The sequence below is a fragment of the Diabrotica undecimpunctata genome, chromosome 2, assembly GCF_040954645.1.
Source record: "Diabrotica undecimpunctata isolate CICGRU chromosome 2, icDiaUnde3, whole genome shotgun sequence".
Taxonomy (NCBI): Eukaryota; Metazoa; Arthropoda; class Insecta; order Coleoptera; family Chrysomelidae; genus Diabrotica; species Diabrotica undecimpunctata.
Genome location: NC_092804.1, coordinates 55,017,142 through 55,032,347, shown reverse-complemented (window position 1 = coordinate 55,032,347; position 15,206 = coordinate 55,017,142). Strand labels below are relative to the sequence as shown.

At 33.4% G+C, this 15,206-nt stretch overlaps 1 protein-coding gene across 1 annotated transcript; it reads right to left on the bottom strand.

Moving 5' to 3' along the window:
- LOC140433311 (uncharacterized) lies at positions 1-14,535 on the bottom strand. Its single transcript, XM_072521340.1, has 4 exons — positions 14,384-14,535; positions 14,028-14,324; positions 11,011-11,266; positions 1-1,265 (listed from the first exon to the last, which is right to left on the bottom strand). Exons 1-4 carry the CDS (start codon positions 14,411-14,413, stop codon positions 532-534), a joined length of 1,317 nt encoding a protein of 438 aa, XP_072377441.1. The 5' UTR covers positions 14,414-14,535; the 3' UTR covers positions 1-531.
- Between the last annotated feature and the right edge of the window lie 671 nt (positions 14,536-15,206).

The window sequence follows — 15,206 nt, the reverse complement described above, 5'->3', positions numbered from 1 at the left end:
TTGTATGTCTACTGAATAAATATTTATTAAACAATTCCTTAATTTTTTTATTCTGACTGATATATGTGCCATCCGTCCACAAGGCACGCTAAAATCTGCCGTCTGTGTGGCACTGCAATGGAAAATGGGTACCGTCCTGAAAGGGTTAATCTACTTTCTGCATCCTTTACAATCCTTCGCCAAACATTTAATTTTTCCAAACTGTTATTTATTTTTGTTCACAGTTTTTTTCTTCTAGTTTGCCAGCTTTTTCGTCTTCTATTTCTTCTTTTGTCTATTCTGTCTCTTTGTAAAGTCTGATTTTAGTCTTCAGGTCTATTCCTTTTATTGACTACAACAGTTTTATTTATTGCATAGTATAAATTGTTTGTTTTATTTATCCTGTAAATTGTTTGTTTTTTCTTTGATATTTTAACATACAAAAATGTAAGTGTGCTTATTGTGTATAAACAATAACAAGCAAAATAAAACGATAACAATGTATATAAATTTGCCTCCATACAAATATTTACATAATAATTAAACAAAAAGTTAAAAATCACCAAACAGTGACTCAGAATCAACATCTTCCAATACGGATTTCCATATTTCACTATCCTTTTTATCGGCTGTAACGGACATCTCACTACAACTTATCACTACATTTTCGGCATCAGTCGGTTTAGTTGTGCTTATATCAATGGCAACTTTTTTAAAATCAAACTTTTTCTTAGATTCGTTTTGAACTATGCCTTTCTCTAAATTGAAATGTTCTGGTATGTTATTCACATTTTGGTTATATGTAGATATATGATTTATCTTTGGCAACAAAAAGTTGCTACAGCTGGACTGCTGATTATTAAGCCTTAGATTTGATAGTGAGGCATTGTTTTGAGAAGAAATATTCCTACCTCTCGAAGTATTGTTAAAATTGCTAATACTGTTATTCTTACCATAAGGTGTGTTATTTATATTTTTTAAAAGAGTTTTATTATGTTTTGATACTTTGGCGATATTTGAATTTGCTTCTTTCCAAATATCTTCAATATTATAATGTTGCAGTACGACTTTTTCAAAAGGCTCTTTTATCTCTGTATTATCAGCATCTTTCTTATTTGGATCTCGTATATGGTAAATAACAAGCACATTTTTTGAAGTTATGGTAATGCAGTGTCCCTCGTTGGAGTTTAAAACACCAAACTGTTTTAGAACCACTACTGAGCCTGTGGTAAAATATTTTGATTGGTCTTTATAGAATCTGTGAAGTATTACACCATCGATGGTACCTAAAACAATTTGATATGTAAAAAAACTACTAATACCTTCACATTATATATTAATACATATTGTTACAGTGATTAAAAATAAGTGTAATATTGGTGACATCGGTGAGATATCTATTTCTAAGACACCTATATCTACTATTATTTCTAGTGTGACTCTGTGGCGGGCTTCTCGACGTCGATGTAGGCGACCTTCTGGCCTCATTCTTTGATTCGTCTTTTCCTGCCTAGGATCGGCTTCTGCAATTATTTTTCAAATAAATTTTTCCGTTAAGACCAGGAGCCATTCTCTCTCCTGATGTCACCCAATATGTAGCTTCTTCGAATTTTATAATAATTTTTAAACTGTTTGTCCTTTGTCTCGTGTTGTGTAAATGTGTCAGTTAATATTTATGAAATTTACCATATTATTGTTGGATAGCCTAATTTTGACAAAGTAAGTCTAAAACGTTATATTACATAAACAATTTTAACAACCATCAACTTCGAGTTTTTTCGAAATTAATTAATTTTTCTTCAGTTGAAAAAACGTTTCTTGGCTTATTTCAGATGCTCCTGAAGATCATCTGGGAGCGAAAGTACTTGGGCAAGATTTAATAACAAACTGTACTCGATATCTGCCTTTTATTTGATTAAAATTCATTTATTCGAGCATTCCACCTTATCACTTTATTTTTAAATTTCCTATTCTTCCGCTGTTTAAATTCAAATATGGTTGTATAAATTAATCATTACATTTTTCCTCCCCTGTATTCATCCGATCCTAATAGTACCGCTGAGGGCTTGGAAATACATATCGAGAGAAGAGCACCAGTCGTTGAAAAGAAAAGACGCAACCCGGCACGTGAATCCATGCACGCATAGTGAATTGATTTCGTTCGTTGTTTTGTAGTGCAAACCCTGGTAATTAGACCCAGCGGTAAGTTTTTACCTAGTTTTACCTAAACCTATAAAGTGTCTTTGATTGTTTATTGCAACCATTTAAATTTTAATAATTATTTGCACCAATGAGGAAAAGTCCATTTTTCTCGCCAGAGTTATCGAAGGAATAGTTCTGTTAATTAAGTACTATTAATTTGTAATAGTACATTTGTTTGTTAATACCCCACATTGGCCTATCTAGCCGGATTTGAACTCATTTGTTGAAAAAATATTTTGTTTTATTTAAATTTTAATGGTTGGTTTCGTCGAATGTCGTATTTTTTATCGTTTTGAGGGTTCTTATCTTAAGTTTGCCTCTCTTGTCGTGGCTCGAGAATAATTTATGACCTTTTTGTAAAGTCGACCATATGGGACTTTTTAAAAGGGGATTATCGTCGTTTTAATAAAGTATCGAATTACAAATCGGTAATTTCGGGGTTTTAGACCACATTTTTGTACACTTTCGTTTGTGTAATATTATTGGAACTTGTTAAAAATTTAAAATGGAAAAACTTGGAGAAAAGAATAGGAAGCTCAAATTTTTAAGAAAAACTGCTTTAAATGATATTCAGTTAATTTTCGATTTAGGTTTTAAGGCCCTTTCAGACGTTTCTATTCGCCCTTTATTTAAAATTAGACTAGAGGATTTAGATTCGATTCGCGAAGAGTTCTTAAAACATCACACTAATATTATTAGTAATATTCTTTCTGTACCAGACGCGGATACGAGGGTTGAAGAAAATGTTCGGGAATTATTTTTGGAACAATTTTATAAAATAAAACTATTTAGTGCGGAATTATTTGAGCCACAATTTGAAACTCCAGAACCGTTTAGATCAGTAGTAGTTCCACAATCTAATATTCGCTTGCCTAAAATAGAGCTGCCTAAATTTAAGGGTGATTTTAAGGAGTTTAGTTCGTTTTTAGACTTATATAATTCGGTTGTACATAATAACGCAGGCCTAGCAGACGTAGAAAAGTTTAAGTATTTGAAAGGATGTTTAGAAGGGACTCCACTTAGTTTGATTCGTAATTTGTCAATAAATAGCGATAATTATCAAATTGCTTACGATCTAATTGTTAAACGCTACACAAATGTTCGTCGTTGTGCGACCGCGCATTGGGATGCGATCTTAGGCGTACAGAAAATATCGGTAGTTAATTCGAAAAATCTGGCTAAATTAGTAGATACGTTTTTAGAAAATTTAGCCGCATTGAAAACATTAGGTCTTCCGACAGAACATTGGGATTTTATTATGTTTAATTTACTTTTGCCGAAATTAGACGCGGATTCAGTAAAGTTATTTGAGTTAGAAAATAAATCGAATAAAATCCCGTCATTTCAAAAATTGGTAGAGTTTATTGAAACTCAGTACATTGCTTACGATAATTTGAATAGTAGCTTAAGTGAATCTAAGAAATCGTCGAGGGCTCCAACTTATACGGAGCCAAAGTGTAATTATAAACATTCCAATGAGTCAAGGCATAATAGTAGTTCATCCTTTGTTACAAATTCGTCGTCAATATGTTGTGCTTTATGTAAACAAAGTCATTTTCTTAACCATTGCTCGTTGTTTTTGAAAAAATCTCCAAAAGAAAGATACCAATTTTGTAAAGAATCTTCCTCGTGTTTTAGGTGTCTTAATCAGGCTAATCATTCTGTCAAGTCGTGTCCAAAGGCCTTTAAATGTAGTAAATGTAATAGTCACCTTCATAATAGTTTGTTGCACTTTGATAGAAATCGTTCCAATAGTCAGTCGTCCATAGAAAATACTAATAATCCAGGGGCATCGGGAGTCGAACAAAATTCGCCTGAAATATCACATTGTGCTGCTAGTTTTATAGGGAAGAAAAACGAGACAAAAAAGGAAATTTTGCTCGGTACCGTTTTAGTTCACGCGATTGATAGTAAGGGGTGTAAACAGCCCTTGAGATGTCTGCTAGATTCAGGTTCAATGAGTTCGTTCATTAGTCGTAAAGATGCCAGTAGATTAGGTTGGCCTAAAACTCCTTGTTCATTTGAAGTTAACGGACTCAATTCGATGCAAACGAAACTGAATCAAGGTCAAATAAGTTTTTCTATCCAACCTCGTCATCAGGAGTCACCGGTGTTTCACTTGGAGGCTATTATTACAGATCGGGTTTGCTCGGATTTGCCGAGCACCAAAATTGACATATCGACGTGGAATTATATTAAAAATTTGAAGTTAGCCGATCCCGAATTTAACTGTAGTCAATCTATAGATTTGTTAATTGGTTGTAGCATATTTTCGAAGGTGTTGTTAGAAGGTAAAATTGAAGGTAAAGCGGGACAACCAGATGCCCTAAATACCGTTTTTGGTTATATTTTGTTAGGACCTACTAGCACACCTAACCTTTCGTCGACTTCGCTTGTTTGTCTTTCAAATATTGAAGACCCACTAAATTCTTCGTTAACGAAATTTTGGGAACTGGAAAACGTACCGGAAAAGCCAGTTTCAGAACCAGAAGACGTTCTGTGTGAGAACATTTATCTGGAAACGCATAATCGGGACGTCTCGGGTAAATATGTTGTATCTTTGCCTTTTCGTGAATCGCCGCCTTGTTTGCAAGATAGCTATGATATTGCTTTAAATAGATTGCTATCATTAGAACGACGCTTATCTCGTCAACCAAGTTTGAAAAAAGAATATTCTTTTCATATGCAGGAGTATCTTGATTTAGGTCATATGCAGTTAGTCTCTAATGCCGAAAAGAAAAGGGGAAAGTATTATATTCCACATCATTGCGTTGTGAAACCAGATAGTGTTTCAAGTAAAATTCGAGTTGTATATAATGCGTCTCAGAAAAGTCCCAGTCGCGGTAAATCTTTAAACGACTATTTACTGGTCAGTCCTAAGCTGCAACAGAACATAGTCTCGCTGTTGTTGAATTTTAGACTTAATCGTTTTGCGCTGTGTGCGGACATTCGTCAGATGTATCGTAATATTTTAGTCGCTCCTGAACACACGGATTATCAACGCGTGTTATGGAGATTTTCTAGCGCTGAGGAAATTCAGGAATATCGTTTATTAACCGTTACTTTTGGAATAGTATCTTCGCCGTATCTCGCTTTAAGAACTCTCCAACAATTAGCATTAGACGAAGGCTCTCGTTTTCCTAAAGCCGTCTCGCTTATTCGTCATGCTTCGTATATTGATGATTTTGTTTTTGGTGCTTCGACTCTCGAAGAAGCACAAACTTTAGTTGACGAATTAGTCGCTTTGTTAAAGTTAGGAGGCTTTGAGTTACGGAAATGGTGTTCGAATGAACCCAAATTGTTGTCGCAGTTTCCTGAATCCCATATTAATCCTCACTCCATTAATTTTGATCCAGAAGCAAATGGTCCTTCATTAAAAATCCTTGGTTTGAAGTGGATTGCACAGTCCGACGTCTTTCAATTTTCATTCAAATTGCAAGACGTCCCTTGTACCAAAAGATCGTTTTTGTCCGAATTAGCTCGAATTTATGATCCTTGTGGTTACTTAACACCTATTAACTTTTTTATTAAACATTTAATCCAACAACTTTGGGCAACCGGTCTTAAATGGGATGATCGCCCTCCTTCGGAAATAATTCGTGTATGGGAGCAATACAAGAGCGAACTATCATTTATTTCACAGTTCAAAATTCCTCGTTTTTTGAATATTTCCTCATGTCCCATCTTGGAGCTTCATGGATTTGCCGATGCTAGTGAAAAGGGATATGCTTGTGTCGTTTATATTCGTAGTATTGATACTCGTAACCTAGTTCAAGTTAATTTACTGTGTGCCAAATCGAAAGTAGCTCCTATAAAACAGATTACTATACCTCGATTAGAATTGTTAGCTCATTTGGTAAAACTTATGTCGTTTGTGTTAGAGTCGTGGAAGCATATAATATTTCAAAATGTGTATGCTTGGTTAGATTCTCACATCGTATTGCACTGGATTAAAAGCTCCCACTCGAGATCCAAAACTTTCGTCGCAAATCGCATTTCGTATATCCAGTCCCATAGTCAAAATTATTCTTGGCATTATATCGAATCTCGAAATAATGCAGCTGATGCGCCTTCGCGAGTGGCTACCGTGCGTACGATCACCGGAACCTTAAAACGGCCTCTTGTTCGAATCTGTCCCTTGCCGATAGATGAACATTAGATGGTCAGCCTTTTTACTGATTTTGTTTTGGTCGGCTTTTATCAATACAATCACGATGAAACCACCATTTTAATTTTAATTTTTTTATGTTAGTTTAAGTTTTGAATATTTGTTTAAGATTTGTATAGGAATTGTTTGTATTAATTATCGTTTTAGTTGTTTAAGTAATGATAGTATTTAGAATTCGTTTTGTTTTTTAAAGACCTTATGGTCTTTAAAGGGGGGAGAATGTTTAAATTCAAATATGGTTGTATAAATTAATCATTACATTTTTCCTCCCCTGTATTCATCCGATCCTAATAGTACCGCTGAGGGCTCGGAAATACATATCGAGAGAAGAGCACCAGTCGTTGAAAAGAAAAGACGCAACCCGGCACGTGAATCCATGCACGCATAGTGAATTGATTACTTTCGTTGTTTTGTAGTGCAAACCCTGGTAATTAGACCCAGCGGTAAGTTTTTACCTAGTTTTACCTAAACCTATAAAGTGTCTTTGATTGTTTATTGCAACCATTTAAATTTTAATAATTATTTGCACCAATGAGGAAAAGTCCATTTTTCTCGCCAGAGTTATCGAAGGAATAGTTCTGTTAATTAAGTACTATTAATTTGTAATAGTACATTTGTTTGTTAATACCCCACATCCGCAATTAAAATATCTTCGGTTTTCATTTTGACATTTTTGTTGAAGATTTTGCAGAATGCTTAAAATTTGGAATAAAATAGGTTGTGGGGTATCTTCAGTAGTAGCTTCCTCGTTTTCTCGAAATCTTATTTCTTTGAATTTGGGGCAATATCTGGAAATACTTTTCGCCGCTTCATATTTCTGGGCTGAGATTAGCACTCAATTTAGCGTTTTGTCATGTTGTAATCGGAGAGCCTGTTGCATTTCAACATCCTGTAGTCCATCTATGAATGCCTGTACACTAATTTGTTGCAGAAAATCTTTTGGTGCCTGACGGTATGCCAAATGCAATAATCTCTTAATATCCGCCTCCAATTCTTGCAGGTTTTCGTCATGTTTTTGATATCGAACTTTCAGCTAACTTTGGAAAACCTGCTTTAGATACTGCTGGCCATATTGTATCTCTAGATCTTGAACGAGAGAGGTATAACTAAGTATATCCTGGAAAGTATAATTAAGTATATCCGCTTAAGTATAATTAAGTATATTAAGTTAAAAAGTCCGATATTTTCTGCGGCGTTTTTAATACGTGTGGAAGCTTCAACTGCTTCATTTTGGGTTCTTCCAAGGATCACGATATAATCAGCATATGCCATTATTTGTATACTACGGGTATATATTATCGTTCCCGTTAAGTTTATTCCGCAGTCCTTTGTTAGTTGTAAATGGTTCTGAAAGATCCCCTTATACTCGCACTTTACATTCAACTTTTCTTATTGTCATTTTAATTAATTCTACCAATCCTTTTCGTATTCCAAATTCGAGCACAGCCGAATATAATTGGAATGTGTCAACATTATCGTACGCTGCCTTAAAATCTACGAAGATGTAAGTCGTACTCCCTCGTTTTTTCTATTTGTCTAATGGATGATATGTTATCAATGGTAGATCTGTTTTTCAAAAAGCCTCTTTGGTATGATCTTATTATATTGTCAGTACACTGTGCCAATCGTTTGTTAAGTACCAGGGACAAAATTTTGTATGCCATATTAAGAAGGGAAATCCCTTTAAAGTTGGAACAGTAAGCACGTTTCCTTTTTTGTGTATAGGGCATATAATTCCAATATTCTAATCTTCTGGTAAAGCGCGTTCGTGTCATACCTGTATTAATAGTTTGTGGGGTCAATAAACTTAACGTCGTTATTGTGACATTGTCTTTGTTTTTTCTAATTTCTCATAGCATTCTTCTTTTTCTGTCTTTTTATCCTCGGTGGGAACATGTGCATTTATGAGACTGTAGTTAAAGAATGTTTCACGTATTCGTAAAACACATATTCTACAATCTATAGCGTTAAAAACTATTATTAGATTACTAACATTTTTGCTAACTACAAAGCCTACATTAAAGATATGTAACATTTGATGGCAGCTATAGTATATTGTATACAAATTCTTCTGGATAGTACTGGTCATTTTCCACCGTACCTCCTGTATAGCTGTTATGTCCTTATTATATTTGTTAAGAGTATCTAAGAGGCATCTCATCGCTCCAGCAGAGTACAATGTTCTCACGTTCCATGATCCAAATCAAGTATCCTTTTTCTGTTTGCCAGATCGTCTACATATGGTCCGTCCGGCGTGTTTTTTCAGTTCTCGTAACAATGCTTTTTTTTTCAGGATAGGGTCGTTAGCCCTACCCCCAACCCCCAGACTCGTAGGCCCAGGGATTCTTCTGTTAGGGTTACCATACCAGAGTCTGTTTTAGTTCGCGGGTTGTATTTTATTTCCCACCTACCCGCCGGTCCTGGGGATGCGTCCGATGGGAGACAGACAACTTCATACGGATTTAGATTACATCTTTGAGTAATCTAAAATTAATCCAACTACATTTAAAGTGTTTTTACCCTATATTTAGTGGCTCTTAACATGTAAATCCAGATAGCACTGATGATGGAATAGTTATTCCGAAAATGTTCTGTGATGTAGCCTGATACAGTTTTTTATACTAATATATATATATATATATATATATATATATATATATATATATATATATATATATATATATATATATAATAACGGATTTATTACGGCTGTCGCCGCTTCTCCGCCCCCAATTTCCATCTTTTTCTGTCATATGCATCCTCTAAGTCTCTTGCCGCCATTGCTTCATCAATATCGTTGCGCCAACTTCTCCGTGGTCGTCCTCTCTTTCTTCTTTCAGGAGGGATCCATTCCAGTACTCTCCTAGGCCATCTGTACTCTGGCATTCTTTTAACATGTCCGAACCAGATTAATTGTTTTCTTTCTATGTCATCATTGATATTTCTCTCCATTTTCATTTCGTTTCTTATTTGTTCGTTTATAACTCTCTCCAGTTTCGATCTACCGCAGCTTCGTCTCAGATAATCCATTTCTGTCGTCATAAGTTTTATACTAATATACCTTTTAGAAATGAATTTTTTAAATAAAAATTTTTGTGATTTATGGTATACAGCCAACCACAGGAATTCAATTTCCTTATGGAGAATATAACTCTTACTGGGAAAATATACCTGGTCAATCACATATTGGACAGACATGTTCTAATGCGGATGATGTACTATAGAAAACAAGCAAACATCAGTTCAGAATCGTAACCGGCTTCCCTACTGGATATGGGCCAATCAATGAACACCTGCATATAATAGGGCTATTTCATGCAGACTCAAGCTGTAAGCTCTGTATTAGAAAAACTTGAAACAATTAACCAACTCCTACGAGACTGTAAAGTACTAGATTTTAGGCAGCAAACACTTTTTGGACCCTACAAAGACTAACGCTACCTGACTCCAAAAATTTATGGTACTCATCCCCTACATCTATACAACCTGGTACTGGGTTCCAAAATTATGGAATAGGTATCAAGATATACAATAAGCTAATTGGCTACAGTGTCTCAAGTTTATAATAGAAGACTAAAAAAAAGTGAATAATCTTGAGCAGGGACTGATGTGAAAAAGAAATTTTTGAAGTTCCATATGAAATGTCCCAAACACCAAAACAGTTCAAGATCAAGAGATCCAGCAATCACAAGTAATTTAAATTCAAATAAGGTCCCAAATTTGTCCTGATAAAAGCCAACTCATTCAGTAATGTTCAAGAAAATTAATTGTACTAATAATAGTAATATTCAATGCAATACTAAGACTATAATAAGATCTTCTTTGCCCAGTGAAAAGTTCCCCAGCTTATACTTTCTTGGAAAACCTCGAAATTAAGTAATTTCATACAAACTTATTAGTCTGGTACGAATCCTTAAGAATATGTTAGAAAAACTGCTTATAACTTAACTGAATCATATAACTGAAGAAAAGTGCCTAATTTCTAGTGAAATTCTGAAGTTCAGAAGTTTCTGAATACTAATTAGGCTTCAGAAGGAAGCATACCACAATCAACCAGATACATGGAGTAGTGAACAAAACAAATTAATCAAATGTCCACAAAAGTTACTGCACAAGCTTTCAATAAGGTTTCATATAATCTTTTTACCAATCCAGCTATTAAAATCACCTAGCAGTATTTTCTCTCAGTCATTTCCTGTTTTGTTGATAACTCTTCTTTCATCAAAATTCTTCCTTTATTTAGGTTGGTAATTTTAAGGGCATATATGATTATGCAAGTCTTCAACCCAAAGCGTTCATGTGTACTTTTATTATTTGTACATTTATTATATCAATGTGTGTGACATCTCTTATATTTCTTTTTAACCAATAACTCTTAAATTCTAGAACAGATGAATTGGTTAATTCTCACAACTTCAGAAGCACATTGTTGTTATTTAAATCTATAAGTAAGGCTGAGATTTTAACTTCTTGTTCTCATATTAAATTACTAATTTTTTACTTGTAGACAGAACACTGCAGACAAAAAAATGTTTACTTTGACTATTGTAACAAATATACCAAAATGAACTACTTTAATTGATATTTTCATTTAAACTTTTCTGTTTTAAAAATTATGCAATTCATTTTGTGGTAAATGTATGAAACTTTTTTTTACTTACCTGTAGTATCCTTTAAAGTTATGTGTACTGATGGAATTTTACCATCAACAATTTCTAAATTTTGAATAATAGCAGCTAAAAATGGGGCTTTATAATTGTCTAAAACTCGTTTCTGACAATACTTTTTTTTTATCCAACTAATAGTAAACTTATTATAAAGCTGCTCATCATTGCTACTAGAGAAATCTTCTGTCATTAGTTTCCATGGGCCCTCTGTAAAAGTTGATACTGATCTTTGAGAACAGAAGAAAAACTCCTAAAAGGTTTTTGGAATATGTTAAATATATTATAATTTTGACCATAATAGTATTCTATTCTTCATAGTACAGTAAAACCTCTCTTAATCGAAACCTTTTTAACCGAAACATCGTTTAGGCTGAGAGTTTCAATAATTTCGTCAATAAAAAGTAAATTTTGATAGCAAAACGTAAACAATTCCATTCATTTGTCAACATCGTCAAGGTTGCTTTCACACAACTAAAGAATGCAATTAAATACTCAACACAATGTTTTTTATTACTGTAGTTATTTAATATGTTTGTATAATATGTACTATGTAGTATGTTAAAATAAAATATTAAAAACGCTTTGACAGCGCAAATCGCCTGAGCACTGCTGTTTGTTTATTTCTCGTTATCGATGACTCCCTGTTATGACACATTTCGTGCAGGTGACTGTATCTCATTCTTAAGTCTGTTCTTTGGTGCCGCAGGGTGACGTATTTGTTTGTGCATATTATTTTATTTTTTTATATGTATTTTAATTTCATTAAATCACCTGTTGTGTGAAAATGTCAAACAAACGGAAACATGTTGTGATTGCGATTGAACAGAAATTAGAGGCTATCTGAAGGCTTCAAAATGGATATTATGGACAGTTGCAGCAGATTTTGGGGTTGGTGTTTTAACAGTTTCCGAATGATGATGATTTAAATGAAGCTGTCTATTTGTGGTTCACACAACAAAGATCCAAATGAATAGCATTATCTGGACCAATAATTCAAGAGAAGGCAAAAAAGTTAACTGGGATGATGGGCGATGAAGGTGAAGGATTTAAGGCAAGTTCAGGTTGGCTAGACAAATGGAAAAATAGGTATGCTATTCATCAAGTTCATTTATGTGGAGAAAAGCTATCTGCTGACCACGATGGAGTAAACATTTTTAAAACTGAAATGGATGAGTTATTGGACTATTGTTATTTAACTACACTAAAGATTAAATTTACAATGCAGATGAGACCGAATTATATTTCAAAATGCTGCCCAAAAAATCACTTGCATCAAAACATAAACACAGTGCATCAGGCCTAAAAATGAATAAAGAACAAATAACAGTTCTATTTTGTAGCAATGCAGCAGGAACTCACTGATTGAGGCCTATGTGTGATGGGAAATCAAAAAAACCAAGAGCTCTAAAAGATTTTTCTGAAAAAGCACTTCCAGATTCTTATAGAAGCCGAAAAAGCTCATGGATGTCTACCACTTTATTTTTAGAATGGTTCGAAAATGAATTCATCCCAAGTGTAAAATCCTTGTTAAAATCAAAAAATCTTCCCATCAAAGCAATGTTGCTTGTTGACAATGCGCCAACTCACCCTCAAAATCTACAAAATGGTGACATAATTGTCAGATTTATGCCACCGAATGTAACAAGCTTAATTCAGCCGTTAGACCAGGGAGTATTACAGGAGACGAATGAATCCAAAAGTGTTCCCGAAATTCTCAAATCTTTAACAATGAAACATGTTATTTATTGGTGTGATAAGTCATGGGCCAAGATCAAATCTTCAACTTTGGATAAATGCTGGAACAAACTTTTTGATAGGATTTTGATTGACGATCCTGAAGAAGAAAATGTTGAAGAAATTACAGAAGAAATTGAACGTTTATTAAAAAATTTGCCAGGATGTGGCGAAATCAACCAAGAAGGATCATCGACCAGGACATCATTGATATGGTTCTTAATCCAGACAACCTGAGCGTATCAGACGACGAAGATGACGACCCAACAGACAACAGGCAGAACGAGACTGCCAATGAGATTTTCAATGCCTTAGAAGTAATTATTTTATACAGTGGGCCTAATTAGTTAGGGACACGACTAGGTTCTTAATTTTTGTTGTCATTGCATAAAGTTTTGTCCTTTTCAGATTGCTTTACGTTTCATCAAACAATTGAATGAGGCAAAAACTCGTGACATTCTGCAAATGAAACGATGAAGAGATATATGAAATCACCTCATAGTATTTTTTAATACCAACTTAGACCAAGAATACTATGTAATTGTAATTTTATCCAAGAAGAATACAAAAAACAGTGTTATTTTTAACCGAAATTCTTGTTATCCAAATACCCCTCCACCCAATTATTTCTGTTAACAGAGTTTTTACTGTACTACTTATATAAACAAATAAATTTTAACAGGTGAAATTAGGACTTCCAGAATCCGTAGCCAAAATTAAATTATCACTCTTTCTTATATAAGGCAATAATACAAAACAGTTTGCAAGATTACTATCTATGTAACTAGAGTTTATTTTATGTAACTAGAAAATGTTTAGAAAAACTAAATGAAACAGTTATCCTATTGTGGTAATAAATCATGAAAACTGTTAAAAAAGCTAGTGAAAAGGACAAAAAAATGGAAAATACCAGAAAGAGAATTGTATTGAATATATGAAACCTATAATAATGAAAAATCTTTTTAGAAAATTAAATAGATTTTGCTCATGAATATAAAAGTGTACTTTAAAAATTAAACATAAAATAAAGATATAAAAGTACTAGTTGAAGGTGTACATTTTCAGAGAGATTAGACTAGAAATATAAATAAAAATAGCTTCGGAACGGTAATTAAGTTAAATGTTAGTATATGAGAATTTGTGATTTAAAAATGACCCACTGCTTACACACAAGATGTACTATGTATGTTTAAACTGTTGTTATGGAATGTATAAAAAGTCCATGGACCTGTTAGAAACAAAAGTTTCTTTTGACATAAATTATATAAATTATTTACCTCAGAATCATCATTTGAACTATGAGAAGTTATCATGGTTTTCTTCCCTATATCATCAGGCAAAAGTCCAGCTGGACCAGGAAACATTCTTTTTACAACTTTATTAGGTGAAAATGAATTTTCTTTGGTTACCTTTTCCAATATTGGATTTTTAATAAATAAAGCTGATGTGTTGTGGTATGTTTTAATTTTCTTAGAATTTTCTTCTGCAAGGATTTCATTTTTACGCTTTTCATTTAATTTATTTTGTGTACTACTAAAAATTGGTGTAAATGATGTCTCCAGTTCTAAATCATCCTGTAAATATTCATTAGCGTATTCACAAAAGGCTTAAAAGTACTCTATTTTATACTTACATCACCAAAACTTGTTCCACTTTCAAACATCTTATAATTACACTTCTTAACTCTGCTGTAAATGTTTTTGCAAAAACAAAAATAACTTTTCAAAACAACTTGTTGACAGTTTAATTTTGCAGGTTAAGAAAAATGAAGAATACTGGTCTTTTGCTATTCTGAAATTGGCCAAATTTGTGTTTAATGGCCTTATAAACGATTTGAGGAATACAACACAAATATTCACAAATATTTAACGAAATACAACACAAAAATTTCTACCCTTTACTATTATTAGCTCAAATGGACTTATTGCTACAGACTTCTTTCAGTAAAAAAAGAAGAAGAAAATTAAAGACTTTCTATTTGTGAAAAATAATTTATATAGTCTAGCCAACGATGTAATATACTAAGTCTAGCAAACAAAAAATGAAATTAGTCATCCAAAGTCACGCATCGTAACTGATCAAAAGTAGCCGGAATCACGTTGCCAATCATGAATTCTCGGAAATTTTGTTTGATTCCTTGCTGGTAACTTTACATTGTAAAAATGAAATATTATATTTCTACTTATAATAATAAAAATAATAGATACAATAGATCTAGTTTATAGAATAAGTTTTTATTCATATCAAAAATGACTTCTGTAGAGTCTCGGATAATCGGCTCGCGGATGAGCGGGAGTCGACAATATACCTAAAGATGTAAAAAATACTCAAATTAGTATGTTTTTTTACTTCAGAAGAATATTCAATTATTTAGTCTGTCAATACAAAGAGTACCTACTAGCAACCGCAGGTGCTTCTTTGGCCTATATGTTGATAATGACTTCTAAAATAATGCC